Below are 27,272 nucleotides of genomic sequence, written 5' to 3' on the forward strand. Positions count from 1 at the left end.
AAATATTGATTAAGTCTTGGCTTATAACCTGTCCTGAGTAAAATAGGCAAGGGGTTCCAAATGGTCAAGACTATATATATAGCCTATTCTTATTGCCAGATATGTTTTCCCTATCAGCCACTGCATGTGCTTTTTCAACTATTTTGTTTAACATTTATTTAGAGGCTATATTTAGAGGCCTGTGAGCTAGGATCTCTTTTTAGGGGAGCACTCTAATAAAAACACAAATTGAGTTCTGAAATTATTCTGCAAAACACCAGTACGCAAAATTATAGCCTAAATTGCAATGCCTACAAGTTGAAGGACTATTTTTTGGGGGGGATAGGCCTAAATTAAAAATGTAATTGTCAAAATGATAGGCTAAAGAACTTTTGAGAATTTAGATAATTGTGAATACATATGGATTTCAATAGACAAATGGATGACTGTTCTATTCTCTTTGATTTAGTTCCTATTGCAACTCAGACCAAATGGATGACATACTGACTGAACTGAATGAAGGATGAATTAAATGTTCAAATATGTTTGAACGACGAGTTGCACGCTCTGCACTTTATTTGGCTAGTAGGCAAATAGACCTATAAGGGCACAAGGCGAGACCCAAATGCAGACGGGAGGCAGATGGTTTAAGTCTTGGATATTTATTAATAATCCAAAAGGGGTTGGCAAGAGAATGGTTGTGGACGGGCAAAAGGTCAAAACCAGTTCAAAGTCCAGGAGGTACAGTGTGGCAGGCAGGCTAGAGGTCAGGGCAGGCAGAATGGTTAGGCAGGCATCCAGAAAACAGGCAAGGGTCAAAACCGGGAGGACTAGCAAAAGAGAATAGAAAAGGCAGGAGCACAGGAAAAACACTCTGGTTGACTTGGAACATACAAGATGAACTGGCACAGAGAGACAGGAAACACAGAGATAAATACACTGAGGAAAATAAGTGACACCTGGAGGGGGTGGAGACAATCACAGGGACAGGTGAAACAGATCAGGGTGTGACAAGACCTACATTAAGGGTATAATGACTATGACTGCATGCCTCCAGAAGGGCATCTTCTGAGGCTGAGTGGTGCCTTTCTGAAGGCGCATGGTGCTGTGGTGCTGCATGGAGATCACAAGCTCTTCAACTGGGCAGCAGTGTCACGATGGAGGGAATAGTCTATACAGAGAATACCTAACACCACTGCAACAGAGTTATTGTAAAGTGTAGGAATAAGTTCATGCCAGACTTAGCCTATGTTTAACCTCTCCCTTGTTCATTTCAAAATCCATATGTTCATGACCCGATTCGTTTAAATCATGTTAAATTATTTGATTTCACATTAACCCCTCCTACAGAATATGCTTTGGCAAAATTTGGAGTGTTGTAATAAATATCAAAATATTCTATAAAAAAAGTTTTTTGTTGTTGCCTTGTGTTATTATGCAATTATTAATGGGCATGTTTAGTTCATTACATTTTATTAATGGCCATGTTTAGTTAATTAAATTTGAAGTTATCAATTGTGATCATGGTCACAGCTCTATTGCAAATGTATCATTCTCTACATTTAATATCAGTTTCATTGTAGACTTTTCCCTGAAATTAGATGTTGGCATGTTGGCCTTTCACAGGGCTACAGGCTTCCTGCATCTAGCTCAGCAAACCATGGCAAAGTTGAATTGCAATTATAAACCCAGATTTTAGTCAGTAGCCTATGCCTATAACAAGTCAATCTCGCAAATAGGCCCTTAATAAAAGTTTGTGGTCAACATCTGGCACATAATAACAGCACAATTGCCAGAAAATAGCCTAACATTCGTATTTGGAAGTTTGTCCAAGTGTTTCTTGCACAGAGATTGAGATATCCTCAGTCCAACTTTCATCACTCAAACTCTCCTGACGGATTTATCTGATTGGTTGAACGCCATGGTATATCAGACATGTACCAGAGAAATGACAAAAACATACTTTTTACTATTCTAATTATGTTGGTAACCAGCTAAGGGCTATGTCCTAAGAACAGCCCCTAGCCGTGGTATATTGGCCATATACCACACCTCCTAAGGCCTTATTGCTTAATCATAGCAGTCAAAAGATGTTAAATCGACATCCATTGATGGAAAATGATCTGGAGAGTTTAGTAAGGGCGATTTATATTTTCTCTTGCAACATATTCTTAAACTTGTAATAATTATTATTTTAATGGAAAACTGAATTTTGTTTCGTAGACTACGTCATTAAAAATTACGTTGATATTAATTCTTAATACGCTCGATAACGTTATGGAAAAAGGGTTTATTGGATAAATGTGGCAACTTCTCTCTTACGGCGCAAATTTTTGGGCGGCCAGTTTTCAGGCCTTGTGGGCGATTATTCAGAATTCTACCAATGAAATGTGTTATCTGTGATGTTATCGTTCATTAGCAAGCTAAAGTTAGCTGACTTGCAGGAAGTCACCAGTTTTCTGGAGAAGTCTGATAAAGAGCGTGCTTTGGATTTCCTTTAACTGGAACAGAAGAAGATTTCAGTGAAGCAACATCATAAGGAGCAGCAGGCAAAAGGGGAGGCAGACCCAACTTCTGCCTCAAAAGCATACACAGTAAAAAAATATATTATGGTACTGCTTTTGTAATATCTAAAAGGATACATTACTTTGCTAGCAGCTCAGCTAGCAAACACTAATATAAAACATGTAGGATGCATGTCTTCTAGGCAGAGTTGCAAAGAAAAAGACGAATCTCAGACTGGCCAATGAAAATAAATGATTAAGATTGGCAAAAGAACACAGACACTGGGTAGAGGAACTCTGCCTAGAAGGCAAGCATCCCGGAGTCGCCTCTTCACTGTTGACGTTGAGACTGGTGTTTTGCGGGTACTATTTAGTGAAGCTATCAGTTGAGGACTTGTGAGGCATCTTTTTCTCAAACTAGACACTCTAATGTACTTGTCCTCTTGCTCAGTTGTGCACCGGGACCTCCCACTCCCCTTTCTATTCTGCTTAAAGTCCGTTTCCGCTGTTCTGTGGAGGGAGTAGTACACAGCGTTGTACCAGGTCTTCAGTTGCTTGGCAATTTCTTGCATGTAATAGCCTTAATTTCTCAGAACAAGAATAGACTGACAAGTTTCAGAAGAAAGGTCTTTGTTTCTGGCCATTTTCAGCCTGTAATCGAATCCACAAATGCTGACGCTCCAGATTCTCAAATAGTCTAAATAAGATTGCTTTTTTAATCAGAACAGTTTTCAGCTGTGCTAACATAATTGCAAAAGGGGTTTTCTAATGATCAATTAGCCTTTTAAAATGATAAACTTGGATTAGCTAACACAACGTGCCAATGGAACACAGGAGTGATGGTTGCTGATAATGGGCTTCTGTACACCTATGTAGATATTCCATAAAAAAATCTGCCGTTTCCAGCTACAGTAGTCATTTACAACATTAACAATGTCTACACTGTATTTCTGATCAATTTGATGTTGTTTTAATGGGCAAAAAATGTGATTTTCTTTCAAAAACAAGGACATTTTCTAAGTGACCCCAAACTTTTCAATGGTAGTGTACGTTCTTCTATAATGCAGGGTGGGACCAATTAAAAATCAAAATGTACATCACCCTCAATCGAGTACACAACATTGCACCAGAAAATGTGAAGGTCACTTTACAGAGAAATAGGGCTATGCTTTTGTTGTGTTACAATTATAAATGTTTCAATCCCCTTTCATCTCTTCATCAACACTGCCTAAGTTTAAATTTGTATAATGTGTCTTCATTTTTTCCTATTACAGGTATTTCGTTTTACTTGTAAAATATTTGGATGGGAAGAACCATCAAATGACTATCAACCATTTTCTTTATACTATTGATGTTCAGAACAGCTCTAAAAAGGTGTGTTTTATTGTTTTAGATTTTCATCATGATTGTGGACCACAATACCTTTGCTGCATTGTCTTATGTAGGCAAAGTCTGTAAATGACACCTCTCGTGATATCCTTCTTTTTTTATAGGTTAAAACTGATATGGTCCTGGTAATGTGTCAGAAGAAGACGAACAGAATTGGATCAAAATGTTGTAATGGATATTGAGCTTTAATAACCTCTCTTGGATATGTGGGACGCTAGCGTCCCACCTGGCCAAAAGCCAGTGAAAATGCAGAGCGCCAAATTCAAATAAATTACTATAAAAATCAAACTTTCATGAAATCACACATGCAAGATAACAAATTAAAGCTACACGTGTTGTGAATCCAGCCAATATGACAGATTTCAAAAAGGCTTTTCGGCGAAAGCAAACGATGCTATTATCTGCGGATAGCACCTCCGTAAACAAAGAGAGAAGCATATTTCAACCCTGCAGGCGCGACACAAAATGCAGAAATAAAAATATAATTCACGCCTTACCTTTGACGAGCTTCTTTTGTTGGCACTCCAATATGTCTCATAAACATCACAAATGGTCCTTTTGTTCGATTAATTCCGTCGATATATTTGGCGCGTTTGATCCAGAAAAACACTGGTTCCAACTTGCGCAACGTGACTACAAAATATCTCAAAAGTTACCTGTAAACATTGCCAAAACATTTCAAACTACTTTTGTAATACAACTTTAGGTATTTTGTAACGTAAATAATCGATAAAATTGAAGACGGGATGATCTGTGTTCAATATAGGAGGAAAACAAACTGTAGCTAGCTTTCTGGTCACGCGCCTCTATCTAACAGTATAGAGGTTACCCTCGTTCTGAACAGGGCTACTTCTTCATTCCACAAAGGAAAAACCTGAACCAATTTCTAAAGACTGTTGATATCCAGTGGAAGCGACAGGAACTGCAAGACGATCCCTTAGAAATCTGGATTCCCAATGAAAACACATTGAAAAGAGAGTGACCTCAAAAACAAAATCTGAATGGTTTGTCCTCGGGGTTTCACCTGCTAAATAAGTTCTGTTATATTCACAGACATGATTCAAACAGTTTTAGAAACTTCAGAGTGTTGTCTATCCAAATCTACTAATAATATGCATATCTTATCTTCTGGGGATGAGTAGCAGACAGTTGAATTTGGGCATGCATTTCATCCGGACGTGAAAATACTGCCCCCTGTCACCAAGACGTTTTAACGTACCTTCAACCCTGTTCAAGATGTTTACTGACAGCACCTTTTAGAGTAATACATGGAATACTAAAAACCCACTGTAAAGCCAGACGAGAATGCTGATCCTAGCGATGAACTAATGAGCATGCTGAAAAATATGTACTCTGAGGGGCACAATGAGATGAAGCACAGCAACAACAAGGCCTGGTCTGAGTCCCAAGACAAGAAATCCAAAAGAGATGGAGACATGGGCAACATGGACATGTTTTGAACCTGATCCACACCCTAAAAACCTACCAGCCTTCCAGTCCTTCCTAAGTTTTTTTTATTTTCGTTCATTGATGACTTTGCATTCCATTGGCCTCTTAAAAGTCCTTGAACTGACTGAAAATGAAAGTTTGCAGAGATGTTCCTTCCTGTTCAAATCATTCCAAAAAGAAAATAACTGTTAAAAGTCCAACTTTATTAGGTAGATCACAAAGTATGTTTGTGAAAATGAAAATTGTTGCACTCATGTACATATATATATTTCAGAATGAAATGTAAAAGTTATCCACTCTAACGTGTTTCCCTAGTGTAGTAGTTATCACGTTCACCTTACACACGAATGGTCCCTAGTTGGGGTGGCGGTTAGCCTAGTGGTTAGAGCATTGGACTAGTAACCGAACAGTTGCTGGATCAAATCCCTGAGCTGACAAGGTAAAAATCTGTTGTTCTACTTCTGAACAAGGCAGTTAACCCATCATGGTAAATAAGAATTTGTTCTTGCCTAGTGAAATAATGGTTACTATTAAAAATATATGATTTAAGAATTGTTTCTAGTAGCCTTCCATGGTCTGGTTCTGAAACGCAAGCTAAGTGATCAAGATGCAAACCCCAGAGACATTTACATGAACAGGGGATTTCTTGTGGTTCAAATTACAGGGGGGTTTACTGAGGGGCCAATGATTAGCTGGATCTTTATTAAAAAGAGCAACATTTTACGAATAAAAATGTATTTTATCCCTAAAACAAGGGATCAGCTTTCTAGCTGCCAAACATTCTGTTTTGAACACAGCTGCTCAACATGTCAAATTGAGAAAGGATTATCCTAGGTGTTCCCAAATACTGTAGTCACCCAGCCAGAACAGGCACTGGTGAGATGATTCCCTAATCCCTATCCCTACTGAAAGAAAATGGCTTTATATGAAGGAAACGCAGCTGCGCATGTCAGATGGATACAATTTTCACGTAGTAGTTCATGCTGAAACCATTCAATGTTTACTCCACCAGATGGCATCTCGAACCACTTCCTTTCACTGTCAGACGTGAAATGAGTTGGCAGCCTCATGTTCAGCCTCGTGATAATGGCACTGAAGTCAATATGATAAAATGCTGTTGATTGATTGTTGTCTTCAGTTTTTTAAAGAAACATCTATTACAGTAATTTAATTTCCAAAAATACAGGTTACATATTTCAATTTCTAAGACAAAATCCTACTAATAAGAGAATAAATGAATACATATTTATTTCATCTTGGTATATAGAATATCGTGTTGATAGAGCATAAGTGTAATGTGCTTTGATAGAGTTATGTGTTTCTCTGATAATACAAATGTAAAAATATATTTTAAAAAATTAAAGAGTGGTTCAAAACCTCCATGCCTAAAACAAAATCCCCTCATTCAACAGCAGTTGAATCAATGCAGTCACGTGACTGGATGCATTGTTCATTCGTTCATTCAGTATTTCACGCACATATGAAAAGCACATTTAAGCACACGAATCATTTAAATCATCTTTGATTGAGAAGTATTTCGAGCAAATAGGATTGGTTCATTTCAGTAATGCACCACCTATTCACCCGCCCTCCATGACGTCAGGGATAGTTTATATAGTTGAGGAATTTTCTGCGCGGTCATGTCAGATGGATACGAATTGGGTTTGAGGACACGACTCCGCTGAAAGGATCAATCGTTGAATCAGAGGATTGTTGGAAAATATTTATTTTGGAAGAATGGATACCCCATGTTTCGCCACCTCTCAGGGTAGTTCATGTCTCACGATGAATCCGAATCTATTCAAACCTTGTCCAGAACGTGAAGTTATTCCTCCTACTAAACCGAACAGGACTAAATCAGAACAAATCAAACCAGAACTCGCCCAGGTGGTGACAGATTCCAAGACAGGGAAGTCTTACAGCAAAGGAAAGCTTCTGGGAAAGGTATATCAATTTGCTCTATGGATTATGTATCTTACCGAATTCAATTGTTTGTACACAATTCTGGTGACGATGTGGTCCGATGGTAGTAGTCTAAAGAAATTGGAGATTGCCGCGTCAGTGTTACGTTGTCAGTTTTCATTCATTGACATGATTTGTTCACGGTTAGGTCGCATGTTCTACAAAGTTACACGTTAGTCACATGTGAATGTTGCGGGATAATTACCTCGTGCGGTGTTGGATATGACTAACTTTATCCTAGTCTTTCTCTCTCACGACGAGTATAGGGAGATGTGCCCCTCATGTGCATTAATCTAGTCTACTAGCCCAAATATCGATGTTTATGTATTATCTCTTGTGACTGAGGTGGTGGAAATTGGCACATTGGCTAATCGTAAAACCAGCCACTTCAAATACCACCCGTCATGAGTCTAGACTACATTATTTTGCCAGTGCAATAATGTATTCTAACGCCCTACTTGTCACTGGTCAGTCATTTGTTGATATAATGTATATATTCTAAGTGTATATATTCTAAATGTATCAACACAAGCGCGGTGTCACTGTCTAAACATCGTTGCCTCAGTCTTTGCTGCTGCATGTGAGAAACAAATAATTGTTAATGATTGTGGCGTTACCTAAATATAATAATTTCATTTAATTCTAAATTAAATGTGTTTAACACAGGTACTAATAAATATCGAATGTATTTGATGAAAGGAAAGCGTCACAATTCTGTACGAGGTATATGGTTTGAACATACGTCATTGGATATACAATACAAACAAGCAGCCTAGTGTTGAATGGCAGCCAAACCAACATTGTGAAAATCCCATTAATGTTATTTTATGGCTAGAAAATAGTCTGATGCTGATTTGTCGTGTTTCTTCTAAGGGTGGCTTTGCACGATGCTATGAAATGACAGATCTTTCTAACAAGAAAATGTATGCTGTAAAGGTGATACCACAGAGCAGGGTGTCAAAACCTCATCAGAGAGATAAGGTAAGGAAACATTTGAATGTAGATCTACAGATCAACTGTTTTCAAAAGTGGTCTCTATTCCTATTTATATTCTGGTTAACAGTTTCATAATTTTTCTGTCAGATAACAAATGAAATCGAGCTTCACAAAACCCTTCATCACAAGCATGTGGTCAAGTTCTCCCATCATTTTGAAGACCAAGACAACATCTATATTTTCCTTGAACTCTGCAGTAGAAAGGTGAGCTGTGCTGCTGCTTTCTGTTATGGTACAGCGTGTGCAGGCATTCTGAAGGGTGTTTGCTGGGTACTGACAGAATTCTCATCTTGTCTTCGCAGTCCCTGGCACACATTTGGAAAGCAAGACACACACTGACAGACCCAGAAGTGCGGTACTACCTCCGGCAGATCATTTCTGGGCTGAAGTACCTTCACAATAGGGGAATCCTTCACAGGGATCTCAAATTAGGTATATAGTGATTTGTCAAATATCATATTTATTATTTTACCACCATCTATCTCATTCAGTTCAGCCATTTAGAAAATGTCAATGGTATATTTAGAATTTCCTATTTGGTTGTAGTTTCATGTCAAGACATTTCAGGTGTGTGCCTATTCCTCATGGGAGGCCTAGGGGGGAAAAAAGGAATTTGACAAATGTTGCTCTTGCAGGGAATTTCTTTGTGAATGAGAACATGGAGTTGCGGTTAGGGGACTTCGGCCTGGCAGCAAAGTTGGAACCAGTTGAGCAGAGGAAGAAGTAAGTCAACTGATGGAATATGTCCTTTGGCTGGGAAGGAAAAAATAATATTCCGGCAATCTGAAGTGAACACCTCTAACGCAAACCTGTTTCTCCTCAGAACTATATGTGGAACACCTAACTACCTTGCACCTGAGGTGTTGAACAGGCAGGGCCATGGAACAGAGTCTGACATCTGGTCACTAGGTTGTGTAATGTAAGTATACTTAAAATGGTGGTTTTGTGGTGTCTGAGCTACGTTGTATTTGACTTGGCGCATACTTGCTGTTGACTGATCTACAGCTCATACTTGGCGCTTGAACGTTTAAAGCATGTACAGAATTTCACATATGCAAAAAGTTGTTTTATAGTTATGAGGTAGGCCATTGCTAAGCTAGTTTAGGCTTGTATAACCTTACTCAAATTAAGCATATGTCAACAGTTGAACTCAATTGGCATTTGGGAGACTTACGGATTAGTCTTGTCTTTAACCAGGTACACGCTGATGTGTGGGAACCCTCCCTTTGAAACCCTTGATCTGAAGGAGACGTACAAGTGTATAAAGGAAGTGAAATACAACCTGCCCTCAACCCTGTCCCCTGCTGCTCAGAAACTCATCTCTGGCATTCTGCAGAAGAACCCCAGCGACCGCCTCACACTGGACCAAATCCTCAACCACCAATTCTTCACAAAAGTATGTCACCTATGCCCTGGAATTAGGCTAGAATTTATAGCACCAATTCCTATAGCTTTTTTACTTATTGGATTACATTTTTAGTCTAATCAGCCTTGATTTGTGTTTTGAGTGACTTTCTAATTGGTTTATGCTGCTTGATCTTGGGATGACATTTGGGTACAATTAGAGGCCTCAGCCTTGGCTATAAAGTGTACTTTCTAAAGAGCAACACTGAATAATAGCACATGGCCACTGACTGAAGAGATCTCGACAGGATGTCAGTATTCATTGTGCTAAGTGTTTGATTTTTGAAGTGCCGACCTTGCATTTTCCCTGTCCTAAACCTCTTCTCTCCCTCTTATAGGCTTTCACCCCAGACAAGCTGCCTCCCAGCAGCTGTGTGACAGTGCCAGAGCTCAACCTGCCCAGCCCTGCCAAGAAGTTTTTCACCAAGATGGCCAAGAGTCTTTTTGGAAAGAGAAAATCCAAAGGTAAGCATTGTGGCAAGTCATGACTGACCTTCAAAAGGCTGCAGCCTAACCCCAGGATTAACCTTAGAATCAGAGTTTAATTGAACATGTTTGTTTTATAGTGGATAACAGCCATTGTGAAGAGCGGGAGAGCATCTCCAAGCTTGTGTCTGGCATCGTCAAATGCTCCATTAGTCGCCAGATAAGCTATAAAACAGTTGGAGCCAATGAGGTATGTACTTTGCACATGACAACACATGGTACCGTAAAAGTTTTTCTGTAGTATAGGCTAGATAGTTTATAGCATAGGCTAGACATGTTTAATTACTTTAAGTATTCAGCCATTTTGCACTTCCTCTTGTTAGCTGAGATGCATTAGCTGAGGACCGAGCTTAGCAAGGGACTGTTATGGGGTTGCTATAATAGTAAATCTCTCAGAATAGTTTTCTACTGTACTTAGCAGAATCCTATTTTAGCCAGAAGACATATGGAGAGACTGGGTGATGGCTTGATTGACCACATTTAAAAATGTAAAAAATAAACAGGACTGTGGAATAGAATGAATGTGCAGCAGTATATGCACACTGCTAATCCTTGTTCTCACAGCCCCCTGACATCTGTTTCCCTAGCGGTGCTCTGATTCAGTACAACTGCATTTGATTTATGTGCCATTCTTTGCTTTTTGGGTCAGATTTAAAGGAAGGAAAACCAGTCTTTGTTTGTTTCCTGATGCTCATGAAAGCTGTTTCCTGTTTCAGCCTCCCACTCCCACAGTAGGCCAGCAAGTCAGCTCTGGTCCGCTGGATACTCCAGCTGAGGAAGAGTCCAGGAAGTCCGCAGCATCAGGCTCCTTTAAAGGCACGGTGGCCAGCAGCACAGAACGTAAGTCGCTACTCTGGCTGTTTGATTTAACGCCAATCATCAGTTTTACTGAACATGATCAATGCTTTAAATATAGATTATTTTAAGGTGAAGTCCTTTTCCATACCTATACTGTGAAACAGCCTTTCACTTGTCTTTTTGGTGTATCCAAATTGATCGCTTTTGAAGTGGCTTGAATGCACTGATCGTTTCGTATCTGAGCTCATGGACCTGATAAGTGGTTGAGTCAGACTGTTGGTGGTGGTAAATTAAACCTCACCCTCTCATTTCTCTCCAGCGTGTGAAGATGGCGTTACCCCTGCTGCGATCGCAGACTCAGCCATGAAGGTCCTCAACAGCTGTTTGTCTGCTATGCCTGCAGGTGAGCTTTCAGCCCCTCTGCAAGCTAGTATTCAGTATGTTTAAATGGAATTTAAATGGTTATACTGAAATTCTTAAGTCTTTTCCTCTCCAGCTACAAGAAATCCACCTTGTCTCTCCAGACCCAAATCATTTATCTGGGTCACAAAATGGGTTGATTATTCCAATAAATATGGCTTTGGCTACCAGCTCTCAAATCAAGACATTGGTGTGCTCTTCAACGAGGGGACACACTTGAGTCTGTGTGATCAGCGCAAGTAAGAGCCCTTCAACTAATTGAGTAATATTCAAGCAGTTATTATCCTTATTTTAATCCTTTGAACAAACCCTACTTGTGCTCATTTTGTAGCCTTTTGATTGTTTCAAACCCTTGTCTAATGTATCTCCATTGTCTTCTCCATAGGACTGTGCACTACTGCATGACCAACAACAAACACTTCACCTTCCAGGCCAGTGCTTTACCAGAGCAGCTCTGCAGCCAGAAGCAGATTGTGGAGCTTATGGCCAACTACATGGAACAGAACCTCATGGAGGTAAGGCATTGGAGAAGGAAGTTATAGGTTGCCTCCCAAATGGTACCCTGTTTCATTAGTACTCTACTTTTGACCAAATACCTATGAGCCCTGGTCAAGAGTAGTGCATTTCATGGTGAGTTGGTTGCCATTTGAAACTCAGACAGTCATTTTATCTCATCAGAGTATCAGTAATCAGCTTGCAGTTTGCTGATCTAAGTGGGATTTGAATGTAATTCTTTCTCTTTTCCAGGGTGGAGACCTCCACTGTGAAGAACAGCCTCCCTCCCAGCCACCGCTCCTTCTGCAGTGGGTGAAGACCGACCATGCTCTGGTGATGCTCTTCAACAACGGTACCCTGCAGGTAAGACTGACTGAAACACTTCTGTGCTTTGCGTAGCACAATTGAACACTCTGTTATACACCACTCACTGTAATTATATTGTACAAAATTCCCTTTGTCTTATTGTGCGTTTACCATCCTTTTCTCACAGGTGAATTTCTACACTGACCACACCAAGATCATCCTGTGCAAGTCTTCTGGCTCCTACCTACTGACCTACATCAGCCGAGAGCGCGTGTCCTACACCTACCTCCTGAGCATGTTGTCAGAGATGGGCTGTTCTGCCGAGCTGCGGCACCGCATGCGTTACGTGGTCCAGCTGCTCGAACACCGCGCGGATTCATAATGGACTCCTGCCTCACAGCTCCAGAGTAAGGTGAAGTTTCCCGTAAATGCTGATCTAGGGTCAGTTTTGAATTCCCCCATGGTGAAGGTTTAGAATGGGGGAGGGGAAGCTGATCCTGGATCTGTACCTAGGGAAAACTTCACCCCAGTGCCATAACGCCTGGCTCTATCCACAAGCATCAGCCAATCAACCCGCTGCTTTCTGCTTCCACTGGGAGCAAATAACCAGGAGGCTCTGTTAATTCAGGGAGTCTCCTATCTTCGGCTAGTGTCTGGCCTCTTTGGACTATGGTGCACATCTATCTTTTTCAGTTATTCTTTTTGGATGAAGCCTGACAACAGTAACACACTACTGTCTTGACTCCATGCGCACAAACAACCTGACCCTGTTCTCTGAGTAGATGCTCAGACCTGATTCTGAAAATGTCAGGCTGGGATCACAAGCTGCCTAGTGACCAGCCCCATTGTGGTTGAAAAGCTGTGTGAAAAGGGGCTCTTCTGCTTTTCATGCTTTGACTTCACTTGCCTTTTATGATAATTGAACTTCACTAATTGGTACACAATGGCATAAGGAGGGCAATGAGCGTGACACTATTTGCACAATCTCTTATATTTCTTTGGATTGGCAGTAATTTTACCACAAGTTGCTGAATTTTTGTTCAGTTTTTAGCTATAGATACCAAAATATAATTATTTTAACCTTAACTGGTTAATGTGCAACTCATGCCAGCATTGCCCAAAAATATTTTTGGCATGTTCTGGTAATTCTCACCAATGTTATTGGGCAGAAGTATATTTGACCATATTTTTACATTTGTATGAAAAGTTTCACAAATGAGTTGCTTTTTTTAGACCTATACATGCCTCTTGTAAGACCTTATGATCTGTGAACTGTACATGATGCAGACAATGTCTTCGTTTCATTATTCTCCTTAGTGTGCTCTAAAATATGGAATATCTCAATTCTGGGGAAAAAATATCACTTCATGTTTGAGACATTTAGCATTATCTCAAAGTACCTGTTTTGATTTATCTTATTTTTAGACATAGTTTGGAACCAAATACTCTTCAAACAAATCACACTTCCAGTGGGCTCTTGTACTTTTAAGGAAATTACATAGGTCATTATACCAACCACAGCCCTCCTTTTAGGATTGCACATTCAACAAATCACCATTCACTGTTTTGGTGGTGCTCATAAAATTGATATCTTCAGAATTACTAGACCACACTGTGGAAATTTGATATACTTGTATGTGGTGTGTTTTGTTCCAAACATGGTATTAAAATTAACAAAATCAAAAACGGTGCTTTGAGAGATTCATACTAATATTTTTAATGTGAAAATGTGTTTCAAAATCTTGACATGTTGGCGCACAATAAGGAGTGTAACAACACCAAGATGTCTATCATGTCCGGATCATAAGGTCTTGCAGGAGGCATGTGTATAGGTCTACAAATGGCCACTCATCAGGATTTTCTGAAGTTGCAAATGTGAAACAGCCTTTTGCCCAATGAGGTCTCTGAGAAGTGCCAGAACAATGAGATCAAAAATATATTTTGTCTTATGTTGCCGTGGAATCGCCCTAATAGTTTATTTTTTCTGTGTTCAGTTGAAATTGGCTTTGCTAAATTGCATTGCTGTTTGGCAAAAGGGATAAAGTGCCTTTTTGAGAATTCTGTATTGTGCAATAACAGCCCTTTTGAATGTCAGGTTGTGGTGTCATGGGAAATGGGCTATGGAGGCAAATACTTTTTTACATGGAATTGGTTAAATTAAAATGAAGCACTAGTCTCTACCTGGTATAAGCGTTTGGTAGAATGGTATGATAAACCTGTCAATATGTAAAATTGCATTTTGTCATACTGTACTCATCCCTCTTTGGTTTACCTTGCCGGCTGTGTCTGCCAAGAGTTGTATCCTTAAACTGTGACCCCCTGAGTGCAAGTATTATACAACTTCCGGGTATTGTCTTTTCAAAAATACAACATTGTGAAAGCATCTGCTTTTTCAGAAGAACCTTTATTTTTTTGACAAATGTTGTCTATTTATTTTATTTATTAATGTGTAATTCTATGGTCTTGACATGTGATATGATCATTATGTACTGTATTTGGGCGAATGGAGGAAAATAAAGTTTATGGTAATCACATTGATCATTTGGAAGTCTTTGACAATTGCCTGATCCATCAAAATACAAGTAAGCTTTTTGTGTCCCATGAGCTTAAAATTTGTACAATAAGCACATTTGGCAATGGTGTTGGTGAAATACAAATTAATTCTCAAACTAGTCTTTGCCATACACCAGAGTTGACATATTCTGGCCCTAGGAACTAAGACTATCAGTGTTCAACCAGGTGGACTAGCTACTTATAAGCAGCAATTTGGATCTACGCTGAACAAAAATATAAATGTAACAATTTCAAAGATTTTACTGAGTTATGAGATCTGTCTTGTGAATTTTGTTAGGCCCTAATCTATAGCCTGCACAAGACTGGAAATACATATGTATCTTGTCACAGTTGAAGTCGTCAGTTTGCATACACCTAGGTCGGAGTCATTAACTTGTTTTTCAACCCCTCCACAATTTTCTTGAACTGTAGTTTTGGCAAGTCGGTTAGGACATTCACTTTGCATGACGCAATACATTTTTTAATTGTTTAGACATTATTTCATCACAATTCCAGTGGGTCATACATTTACATACACACATTAAAAAGCTTGGAAAATTCCAGAAAATGATGTCGTGGCTTAAGCTTCTGAAAGGCTAATTCACATTCGAGTCAATTGGAGGTGTACCTGTGAATGTATTTTAAGGCCTACCTTCAAACTCAGTGCCTCTATGCTTGACATGGGAGAATCAAAATAAATCTGCCAAGACCTCGGTGGAAAAAAAAATGTTGACCTCCTAGTCTGGTTCATCCTTGGGAGAAATTTCCAAATGCCCGAAGGTACCACGTTCATCTGTACAAACAATAGTACGCAAGTATAAACACCATGGGACCACGTAGCCATCATACCGCTCAAGAAGGAGACGCGTTCTGTCTCCTAGAGAATGTATTTTTATGTGAAAAGTGCAAATAAATTCCAGAACAGCAGCAAAGGACCTTGTGAAGATGCTGGTGGAAACGGGTACAAAGTATATATCCACAGTAAAAACGAGTCCAATATCGACATTACCTGAAAGGTCGCTCAGCAAGGAAGAAGCCGCTGCTCCAAAACTGACATAAAAAAGCCAGACTATGGTTTGCAATTGCACATCGGGACAAAGATCGTACCTTTTGGAGAAATGTCCTCTGATCTGATGAAACAAAAAAAAAAAAACTGTTTGGCCATCTTGACCATTGTTATATTTGAAGGAAAAATTAGGCTTGCAAGCCGGAGAACACCATCCCAACTGTGAAGCACGGGGGTGGCAGCAACATGTTGTGGGGGTGCTTTACTGTAGGAGGGACTGGTGCACTTCACAAAATAGTAGGCATCATGAGGGAAAATTATGTGAATATATTGAAGCAACATAACCCTCAAGACATCAGTCAGGAAGTTAAAGCTTGGTCGCAAATGGCAAAATGGCAAAAAGGACAACAAAGTCAAGGTATTAGAGTGGCCATCACAAAGTCCTGACCTCAATCGTATTGAAAATTTGTGGGCATAACTGAAAAAGTGTGTGCGAGCAAGGAGGCCTACAAACCTGACTCAGTTGCACCAACTCTGTCAGGAGGAATGAGCGAAAATTCACCCAAGGCTACCCGAAACGTTTGACCCCAAGTTAAACAATCCAAAGGCAATGCTACCAAATACTAATTGAGGGTATGTAAACTTCAGACCCACTAGGAATGTGATGAAAGAAATAAAAGCTGAAATTAATCATTCTCTTTATTATTATTCTGACATTTCACATTTTTAAATAAAGTAGTGATCCTAACTGATCTAAGACAGGGAATTCTTACTTGGATTAAATGTCAGGAATTATGAAAAACTGAGTTCAAATGTATTTGGCTAAGGTGTATGTAAACTTCTGACTTCAATTGTACCTTTAAAATAAAAAACATAAAAGTAGGGGTGCAAATTAGAGAACCAGTCAGTTTCTGGTGTGACCATTTGCCTCATGCAGCGTGACACATCAACTTCGCATAGAGTGGATCAGGCTGTTTGTGGCCTGTGGAATGGTGTCCTGTTCCTTTTCAATGGCTGTGCAAAGTTGCTGGATATTGGCGGGACCTGGAACACGTACACATCAATCCAGAGCATCCCAAACATGCTCAATTGTTGACATGTTTGGTGATTATGGAGGCTGTGGAAGAATAGACATCTTCAGCTTCCAGGAATTGTGAATATATCCTTGCGACATGGAACAGTGCATTATCATGCTGAATCATGAAGTGATGGCAGATGAATGGCACGACAATAGGCCTCGATCTTGTCATGGTATCTCTGTGCATTCAAATTGCCATTGATAAAATGCAATTTTGTTCGTTGTCCGTAGCTTATGCCTGCCCATAACATAACCCCACCGCCACCATGGTACACTCTGTTCACAATGTTGACATCTGCAAACTGCTCGCTCACACGAAGCCATACACACTGCCTTTTGCCCGGTACAGTTGAAACCAGGATTCATCGGTGAAGAGCACCCTTCCCCAGTGTGCTAGTGGCCATCGAAGGTCAGCATTTTCCCACTGTAGTCGGTTACTACACCGAACACGTAGATGAGCTTTCCTGAGACAATTTCTGACAGTTTCTTTAAAATGTTTCTGGAGGCTTGTGAAATAAACATTAAATTCTCTGGCAACAGTTCTGGTGGACATTCCTGTAGTCAGCATGCCAATTGCGCTCTCCCTCAACTTGAGACGTGAGAACATTTTTGTGGCCTTTTTTTGTCCCCAGCACAAGGTTCACTTGAGTAAGAATCATGCTTTTTATCTGCTTCTTGATATGCCACACCTATCAGGTGGATGTATTAACTTGGCAAATGCTCACAAGGATGTCAACAAATTTGTGCACAAAATTTGAGAGAAATAAACTTTTTGTGCCTATGGACCATTTCTGGGAGCTTTTGTTTCAGCTCATGAATCATGGGACCATCACTTTACATGTTGCATTTATATTTTTGTTCAGTATAGTTGTTGCCAGTGCGTATGACTCACTCACAGTAAACTCCATGGACTATGACCAACGTGAAAAGAGAATGGTTTTGGAACATGGCAACTGCAAAGTCATCATGTTGCGAGTCCCAAAGACAGCGACTGGCCACTCGTAGACCCTGGTTCCTGTTCTGCCCCACCACCACCTGACACACCAGCTTGTACCGCGGAGGAATCATCTCTTTCACTTTGCTCTTCACCATGTCTGACAGAATCTGGCTAAGATGGCTGCCTGAGGCTGCGGTATAGCTGGCCCCATCCAGATAACTATCCAGCATGGCTTGCACAAGCTTCTGGACCTTACTGGCTTTAAAAAGACATCCCTTCTCTGGTTCAGTCTTATAGGTGTTCTCTAGCTGGACAGGCTGATGGAGGGGCAAACCAGAGAAACTGGCCCGACTGCCCTGAAGCCAACCGCCAAAAGAAAAACGCTTGGTCAGGGCGACCAAGTCCCGGCGTATGAAAGGGGAGTTTGGGTTGCTGATATTGGGCCTCCTGGATGAGGACTCGATAGGGAGGAAGCCCCTTGGGAGTAAAAGAGGGTACCGAGGATGCTGCTGCTGCTGTTGGTCTCTAGACAGGGAGCTGCGGAGGGTGGAGATGGAGCCTTGGCGGCTCTGGCGAAGCTTCCGGGAGCCCCATGGTTCCATGGCCTGCTGGTTACACTGAGCCAGAATCTCCTGGGAGAGAGGGGGCTGCTGGGTCGTCATTTCGAGCCAAACCTGAAAGTCGAGGGCACTGTACTGTTCAAGGATGCAGTTGCTTGCCGGTGCATTCATTTAATCACATTAATTTGCATCACTGTTATTTGCCAGAGGAATCAATCTGTCCTGAACTATGGATTTTCAGAGTGCTGCCCTAAGTCTTGTCTATCATATTAGTAAACATCTCCCTTTCTGCATGTGGAGAATAAAAATCGCCTTTACATTAAATGGAAATAAGACACAAAGAACACCATTTCACCAGTTCTTTCTGAATGAACATAATCCAGAGCATTTTGGTCCACATCGCTGTATGTCCTAAATTTAACCACTTTGCTAATTCCATCCACCCCTAATACCCCCATGAGAGTTCCTATCAGCATGATGGCTAAAATACCTTCATTTACAATTTCCACTTGTGCTTATCAGTAGCTTTAAATAACATCTTTAAAACTATGTATGTGAGATTAAGGTCAACTATTCAAAGGACAAGTGCTGAAGCATACAATAGTAGGTTAGAAAATGTGCTCTTTAAACAAACCAAAGGGAAATCATTTTTACATATACTATGATGCCATGGGGAAGTTTTGTTTCCTTAAAAAACGAGTTATGTTGCATGTCACACTATATACAATCCAATTATGTTGCCTACAACCTTCCCGTTTTTCAAATGAGTCAATCATGCTGCCAGTTGCATTAGCAACATTAGCTTTACCACACCCCGAATAATAACAAAATACTGTGACCACAACCAATAACAACAGTAAAATATAAGTATAACCTTACCTTTTAAAATCACCGGAGAGACTACTGTATGATGATCAACTCTCCCGCAAAAGCTTTGTGACTCAGACACTCGCTCCTCTGCATGCTAAGGAAAGTTATCAGGCGAACACTGGCCAACCCACCAACAGGAGTTTTACTAGTTGGGTTCTCAGCAAGCCACTGTGGGTAAATTATTGGCTAGAAGGCCAGTGCAGGTCAGCAACTACAACAGGCTGAGAGCTAAGCAATCATTCCCTGGGAGAGATGTGCAGTCTCTGGCTTACTGCCACGTCCTCTGCTGTTGTCATGGCAAATTGTTTTCTTCAACCTGAACAGTGACCTTCTGAATCAATGGGCTTGTCTGTGTTTGCTGTCTTTGGAATCATTCGATTAAGCAATCGAAATACGAATGGATGAATATGACAGTGTCAACAAATTCAATAGTGAAAAGGATCAGTCATTTCATGTGGGTATTTCATTGCTATATTACCAATGGCATTGGTGTTGGAGACACCATTAGCATTGGACAATTTGATTCTGAGTTCCATGCATGATTGACAGGTGTCCTTCCCTATAATACCACGGCTTTGGACTCATAAAACACAACACAAAATGTACATGTAAGAATGTAGATGTAAGCATGTATGCATATAAGATCATTTGGGTTGGCCACAAGGGCGATGCAGTACACACAGATTAACAGAGACAAATTGAAGATAGTTTGTATGATGTGGACTGGGAATCCAGCTAACTCTGGAGTATCTTTCTCTTGATCCTAAAAGACGTCCAAGCATCTGAACTGGGGCACTAGCAGGTGGTCATCAAAAGGCATCTGGCACCCATGAAGAGAGTGAAAGCTAAATGTGCCATTCCAAATGCTTAATTGCAACGTGGCTTTAGCTTTTCATTTCAGGGCATTCAGAATTATGCGACAGTGCAAATGAGAAAATGTTTTCCTCTAACCAAAAATATCCCCAAAGCATGAGAGTAATTGTGCCATCCATCTGTTTGTGCCTAGGGTGTTTAACATTCTGACGTCAGAGGAAGAGTAGAAGGGCAGAGGCACTAATGAGCAGAGCACCGTCTAATTCATTTTCCTAATTAACAATGCTATCTTCTCACAGTCGCAGGTACTATACTGTGCTTTACCACCTCCTTCCTATTTTCATGACTACAGAATAGTTCTGAGGACCCCTGAAGGTATGAAGGGATGAATCAGGGATATGCTATGTCTTACAGTATCATCATCATGGAAATTGAGGGTGTCTGCTCTCTCTCTCTCTCTCTCTCTCTCTCTCTCTCTCTCTCTCTCTCTCTCTCTCTCTCTCTCTCTCTCATTTAAAAATAACAGGTTATCATCCTAACAGTGAGGTGGTTATGGAGCTATACCTGTAACATTGGCAAGCCTGGGCATGTCTGTCGGTGGAAGCTAATCAATATCAATATAATATATATATTGTAATATCAATATAATCAATAACTCTGGAGTTGAACAAACAGATGGGAGAGGTTGATGACTTCTCCTTTGAAGGGAAAATATGTTTATAGTTACGGGAACTTTTCTGTTAGACGTTGAAGACTTTCTAAGGTGGGGTTTTGTTTGCTTTTGCCTTGATTGAAAAGAGGGACATTTAAAAAAAAAAGTTTGTTACAGTTTAAGAGCAATCTATTTGATGGAGTGGGATGTAAGTAGCCTGTAATCCAAACTGATATGTGTAGTACTAGTCTGGTTTAACCAGGCTAGAAGAAAAGAGGTATTGGCTCCGACCACTTCAGTCATATAGATATGTTTCAATGGCCCATTTGACAAAGGACCGTAAACAAGCAGCCTGTAATGACATAGAATCACCAGCCAGCCCTGTGTCACTAACACCCTTAGATTGTTCAGAAATTAGGTTGAAACTTTCATCTAATCCTGATGGATCAGTATATTAGTGTTCTTTCCACCTTTTCATTCATACATTGGTCATTTGGGAATCCAAATCAATAACTTTTGTCTATTACTCAACATAGCTGCACATTGCTGTTGCCAGAGACTTAGATAACTTGAATTGATATGAATTCTGCATTTTAATAACAAGGTCCTTTTCACAGAATTGTACATTTAAATACTGTGGAAGATGAACATGAGCTTTCTATACACTGACATACCTTGTTGCATCTTGACAAAAAGAAACGTATCTCCATGTTGCACAATTTACCTTTTTGGTATCAAGGAAATGTGAAGTAAATCACTAACTGGCTATGAAGCACAACTGTAATAGCAGCCAAACCCACTAACAGTTTTTTATCCATTATGAAACTGATGAATTATGTTGCCTTGAATTGCTCATCTTGAGTTGAGATGATGCATATTTCATCTCTTTTAATTATGGCTTCTACATGAGCTCTGAAGTATACAATAGGCATCATTAAAGTGTGTTGACAACCCACAGTGATTGGATGTTTGCATCCTGTATTTTGACCTTCTGCAGTAAGCTGAAGGATTTCAGCAGCTATTCATCTGTGCTATTTTTGGCCAGGTTGCCATCCTCTCACATGTGTACACATGGGAGTACCCTATCATTACAATCTGCTTGGTGAGTTACCTGGAAGCCCATTTGGAGAGCCTCTATTGGAGAGATTCTATTTCTGGTAAGTATTTGCTGAGTCCCCTAAGGAGAACAAAGCATCTGTTTCAAAGCTTGATGTTATGTATTTCTTTCATTCCAATACAATCCAATATAATCATGGCTGTACATTCAGGGAGGATCATTTGAATGTCAAATGCAATATTGCAGAAGTAAGTTCAATGGATTGTATTTGCATATGACCCTGTATTTATAACTTTGCAGAAGAGATATAATCAACTGACAACTAGTTCAGAACTGACCGACCTGGTCAGATAAAGGTTAAAAAGGGAAGAAAATATAGAATGTAAATGTTTATTAGAGACAGGAAGAATCAACTAAATAACCTCATAGCTGTTTGTGGGACATGTTTGTAACCCACATGGTTTCATGGTTTCTTGATATGTGGTGATTTTGTTTAGAATTTTGGTCTATATGCCAACTGATTTGTTTGTGAATATGCATTATTCTTTACATTTAATTTGTGCCCTCCATTGTATTTCTATATGTTGCGTTGGGTTGAGTGCTAACTGAACGTTGTTTTTATTAAATGCTCTTGAGCAGGGATTCAATTGTGTTTTTTGTTGGTGGTGGAACTTTATTCACTCTTCCACATCCTAGTTACTCCCATATTACCCCTTATGTGATCCCTGCTTAGCTCAAGTGAATGCAATCAATTTATTCTCAGTCGGCCTGGGATTCACTGGCTGATGTCATAGATGTGCTATTTACTACTTCAGCGGCCCACGAGGACTGAATCACACAGGGAGAGCAACGTCACTCTGGAAGACCACAGCAGGATGTGCTCTGCCTTTTCTTTCTCAGATCCTTCCCTCTGTTACTCATCAGAACAACAGAGGAAAACCTAGCTCCCTTTCCCCCTCCTTATTAAAATGTTTCTACTTTTTATTCATTTAGCAGACGCCTTATTCCGAGCGACTTACAAGAAGTGACATGAGTGGAGTGAGTTACCAATAACTTCACTTCTCTCTGATTATAGTTTTTCCCCGAATTGATCCTGGACCTGTTCTAGAATATTCTATCAGTCCTCTGTTTTGACTATACTACTTCCGGCCCTGTCCTCATTTATCCCTGTCTACTGATTAGCATGACTTCCTAGTATGACAGCATCCACAGAAGGCTATGAAAACTACCCCGCCAGGAAGTAAAACATTTGGAAAAAGGCATTCAGACATTTGGTTCTGGGGGTCGGAGAATGTTCCTAATTATTAACTTGTGTTTTCCCAGCCACATGGCAGCTCTGGGAAAGGCAGCCAGATCATTGCCTTCTATTATGGTGTTCGGTGCTTTCCTTACAAAAAAAAAGCAGGGTCTATGTGGGTGGCTGGGAATTGGTCTGGACTGGGTGGGTGGGTTATGGAGGATTGACTGACACTAGCTTCCTCTGAACAGAGGTGCTGCTGCTGGGCAGGGAGAGGCCAGGCAGATAAGCAGCCATTGTGAGGAGAGGAGGATCAGAGTGGAAGACATGGAATGCTTTTTTTCCCCCTCGTAGAAGACTAATGGAGGCCATGTTTGTTTTAGACATGGTGGATTTCTTCTGGAGGCATGGAGCTCATCATGTGAGGGAGGGAAATGGGAATGAATGACTTCATTCATTTGTCATAGAAGAGTCAGCAGAGAAGTAGAGCAGCTCTAGTAGGTGTGCGTCCCAAATGTAGTTCACTATGTAGGGAATAGGGTGCCAATTGGGATACAGACTCTGTCTCGTGAGCTGTCCACTACAATATTCCTCATTTAAGATGGTTGGAGTGAAATTGACCACCTTCACACTATTGTTACATATGGGAAATTCCACAGTAACGGAATTGCCCTGAGACTTTTTACTTATAATGTATGCCAAACAAAAACCATTGATTTCAAAGTTTAACAAAACATGATATGATACCTTGACTTTGAAAAAAATCGCTTTTGGTTATTGAACTACTACTTTCAATCAAGGCCAGGGCGAACTGACCAAATTTCAACTACTTCATGGATATCTGGTGTCGACCGGTGCTCAGTGGGTGAGGATGCTCCCGAGTGGCGCAAGATCAAAGGCACTGCATCTCAGTGCTAGAGGTGTCACTACAGACATAACTAATTGATATATCTACAATTTATATTACCCCTGCTCCCGCTCCCCCTGTCTGGTGCTCGAGGGCGCATCAGCTCTTCATGGGACTCACCTGGACACTATTACTTTATTGATTACCTCTGCTAAATCTATTACTTCCTCAGTTTCTTCCCTGTGTCTGCATTAATGTTGTTAGGTTTCCCCTGTCCATGCGCTGTCCTTGTTTTGTTTCATGTCGGTTATTTATTAAATATTCACTCCCTGTACTTGCTTCTCGTCTCCCCGCAGCTGTCCTCACAATCTATCTCTACTTGTTACTTCTGTATTCATCATCCAGTATGGTAACGGAATTTCATGGCACAAGGCAATGTTTCATAAAGTTACAGAAGGCGTTACCTCAGCGTTATTGTGTTTTGATGTACTTTTTATACCTTTTAAGAATTTTTCTGTTAGACGCTTTCCATATGTTTGACAAGAAATCAAAGCCTTTTCTTATTCCTAATTTCTAGGATGGAAAATGGTTGAAAAATGTATATGCCTTATTATTATTTTTAAATAGAGATTTAGCTTTCATTTTACACCCAATTTGACATGCTCCTATGAACTTCACATGTTGGTGCTCATGGCTCCTTTTACATGGAAATGAACATGCGCTGCAATCCCATCATTGACTTACTATCTGCACTATCAGTTGCTTCATAGTGTGTAGAGCATTCAAGGCACGGTTTAAACTCTACCCCTCCATTCTTTAGTCTGTGCATTTTGATGTGTCAGCAACAGCAACTATTTGCCAAAGACATTAGGGGATTAGATTAGCATTTCACACTAGGTGTCTCCACATTATTTAAGGGTGTGGACATGCTGTCCCAGAAAGTCTTCTCGTCTATGTCATCCGAGAGAAAAGTATTCAAAGTAGTGCTTTTCCTGATAAACAAATGTTGGTCTACTCTAGACTGTCAGATACACAGTATGGTGTTGTACATATGCTGATAAAAGCTATATACTGTAGTACTGTACATACTGTATTGGAGGATGACTTAGCCTTATGATATTTGTCGTCTGTCTGTCCGACGCTTGATCATTTCAAAACTACAGTAAAACAATGCATCAGGTTGACTTGTTAGCTCTTAAATGGCTTTTGTTTGTCTATGCATTTATGAATTTATATTACGTCCACCGGCATCTGCCAGTGAAAATGAGGCGTTGCAGAGCTGATGGAAAGTATTGCAACATGCGATAGACAGTACAGCACTAAATGCATCCCTCAGACTGTTGCTTTGTTTTCCATGGGTGCAGGTCATAAGCCTTCTCTCAGCACATGACTTCCTCTGTACCTGGTAAACAGGATGTAACCTGATGATCTCCAAGCAACTGCACACCCACGATAGTCTGATGACTTCATCAGCACTATAAATAGGTATTCTGGGACACTAGGTGGGTTTGTCTCTTTCAGAAAGCCTGCAATATTAATGGGAATCTTTACTTATCTCTGGCAGCTACGGTCTTATGGCATCTGGATAGTAAGTGTATCGCTGTGAGCGTGATACGTGTAAAAATGTGAACAGCATTCACAATCAGATATTAAGTCTCCAGAGGCCTAGTTTGTGTATTAAATGGCATCCTTTACCCTATACATTGCACTACTTTTGACCAGGGCCCATAGGGTGCAAAGGGTGCCATTTGGGATGCACACCAGCACTATTTCAGGTGAAGCACTTAGACTGACTGTTACTGACTATGAGAAAGGCTGTTGAGTAGAGGGTCTCTCGTCTGAAAGCCACCCTTTGTTTTTTGTTTGGCTTGTTGCATTTATTGGAAATCCCCAAGAGGCTGTAACGTTTACTAGGCTCTAATTCAAAGTCATGTCTGTCTAAGAACCTAATAGCTGAAAAAGACGTCTCAACTCGAACAATTGCAGGTTCTACTTCAAAATGAGCTAATGTGGTATAATTCAGAATAATACCATGATGCTAAATGTGAAAGTAGGCTGTTTTCTTTCTTCTTATTTCTCTGTCTTTCTTCCTCTAAAACCCAAACAGCCATGTGATGTGTGCCAGAGAGAGATTCCAGAAGGCTAGATAAGGGGGAATTCCCACACTCACTGCACTGTTGATCATTCCAACAGACTCCCTCACTCCCTCTTTCCCAGCTGAACAAAGTTCAGCCCAGATCAGAACAGTTCACGTTACAACTATGTGTCTGACTGTAATTCGTGCTCGGGAGAAACAGGCAGATTTATTTGTCTCTAACTTTTATATTTTGGGAAGCGATAAAGGCAATGTAATTTTATTTAAAGTACAGCTGGGAGGTTCCTCCTGTGTATTTCCCCCTTAACCTTACATCAGGGTCTATGTGAGTCTCTTGTGAGTCTTGGGGTTTTTGCCTTTTTGATCTAGAAGAAGTTTCCAAAAATCATCAAGATAAACGACTGATGTCTGATGGGATAGACTAAACACAAATAAAACTTGAGTGACAGTGTGTTACTGCGTGGCATTCCAGTAAGACTAGAGGTCCAGACGAAGAAGAAGAAGTCCAAGGACACCATTTTGATGGATGGTGTTATAATGCAGAGATGTGGGAGAGCTCACCACTTTAATGGATACAAATAAATCACTTATACTAGGCCTATTCATCGAAGACACTGTTAGATAAGGTGCGCCAAATTATCTCCAAAACCGATCTCATCACGGAGACTATTGATCAGACACTGTATGTAGGGCAGGTTTATATTTATTGTGCCATATAACAAGCTGTGTGCATATGCCAACAGTACTATTTGGACTTGTTATTTCAAGCCTGTGTGCCAACTAATCTCGCAATATATGCCAACCGTATCGCATTGATCTACTTGATGACCCACAGGCACTGAGCAGGATACAACAACACATTTTAAAACACATGGTTGATAACAAAGGTACATTTTGACAGAGTAGTTAGGTAAGAAAACATGACATTCCCCACAGGGGCGAGTTTCGGTGTAGTGACGGGCATTTTCTTAGTCACTTAATGAACTGGGGAAATTTGAGAAGGAACTTGACGAATAACCCAGACATAACGAGTGCAGCAGACACATCAGAGAGAAGGTGAATTTGTGGGAGGGGACAACAAGGTATAATTGACGCAGCAGAAAACCCATACAGTTTCTAATCCTGTAAATCTCCCCACGATGTCCGCCTCCTCATGTACAAACTGGGCCTCTGTAGTCTCTCTAGTGATGAGACGGTCAGGGGTGTCAGCAGTGTTTCAATCCACCTAACTGGGGCTGTCCCAGGTCTACCTCCCCTCCCCTAGCCAGAACTCCCCAGCATCTTTTCTTGGCAGTTCAGACATAATCTACCTGTGGGTTTATGCACTGTAATTTGTTATGGGTAAAATGATTATGTCTTCCCAGAAAACACAAGACAAT

General features: G+C 40.4%; 2 protein-coding genes and 1 pseudogene across 2 annotated transcripts; 2 read left to right on the forward strand and 1 right to left on the reverse strand.

Moving 5' to 3' along the window:
• The first annotated feature begins 673 nt into the window (after window positions 1–673).
• On the forward strand, window positions 674–5,332 carry LOC139386728 (calcyclin-binding protein-like; annotated as a pseudogene).
• Window positions 5,333–6,960: 1,628 nt separating this feature from the next.
• Window positions 6,961–14,722, forward strand: LOC139386621 (serine/threonine-protein kinase PLK3-like). Its single transcript, XM_071132349.1, has 15 exons — window positions 6,961–7,265; window positions 8,157–8,264; window positions 8,367–8,483; window positions 8,582–8,711; window positions 8,915–9,002; window positions 9,103–9,198; window positions 9,477–9,675; window positions 10,022–10,148; window positions 10,250–10,359; window positions 10,886–11,009; window positions 11,287–11,370; window positions 11,464–11,626; window positions 11,773–11,902; window positions 12,135–12,245; window positions 12,376–14,722. The coding sequence occupies exons 1-15, from the start codon at window positions 7,059–7,061 to the stop codon at window positions 12,568–12,570; spliced, it is 1,989 nt and encodes a 662-aa protein (XP_070988450.1). The 5' UTR covers window positions 6,961–7,058; the 3' UTR covers window positions 12,571–14,722.
• On the reverse strand, window positions 14,574–19,312 carry LOC139386622 (dynein light chain Tctex-type 5). The gene is made up of 2 exons (XM_071132351.1): window positions 19,202–19,312; window positions 14,574–18,436 (listed from the first exon to the last, which is right to left on the reverse strand). The coding sequence occupies exon 2, from the start codon at window positions 18,422–18,424 to the stop codon at window positions 17,714–17,716; it is 711 nt and encodes a 236-aa protein (XP_070988452.1). The 5' UTR covers window positions 18,425–18,436; window positions 19,202–19,312; the 3' UTR covers window positions 14,574–17,713.
• Between the last annotated feature and the right edge of the window lie 7,960 nt (window positions 19,313–27,272).

Source organism: Oncorhynchus clarkii, chromosome 28, assembly GCF_045791955.1.
Source record: "Oncorhynchus clarkii lewisi isolate Uvic-CL-2024 chromosome 28, UVic_Ocla_1.0, whole genome shotgun sequence".
NCBI classification, from domain to species: Eukaryota; Metazoa; Chordata; class Actinopteri; order Salmoniformes; family Salmonidae; genus Oncorhynchus; species Oncorhynchus clarkii.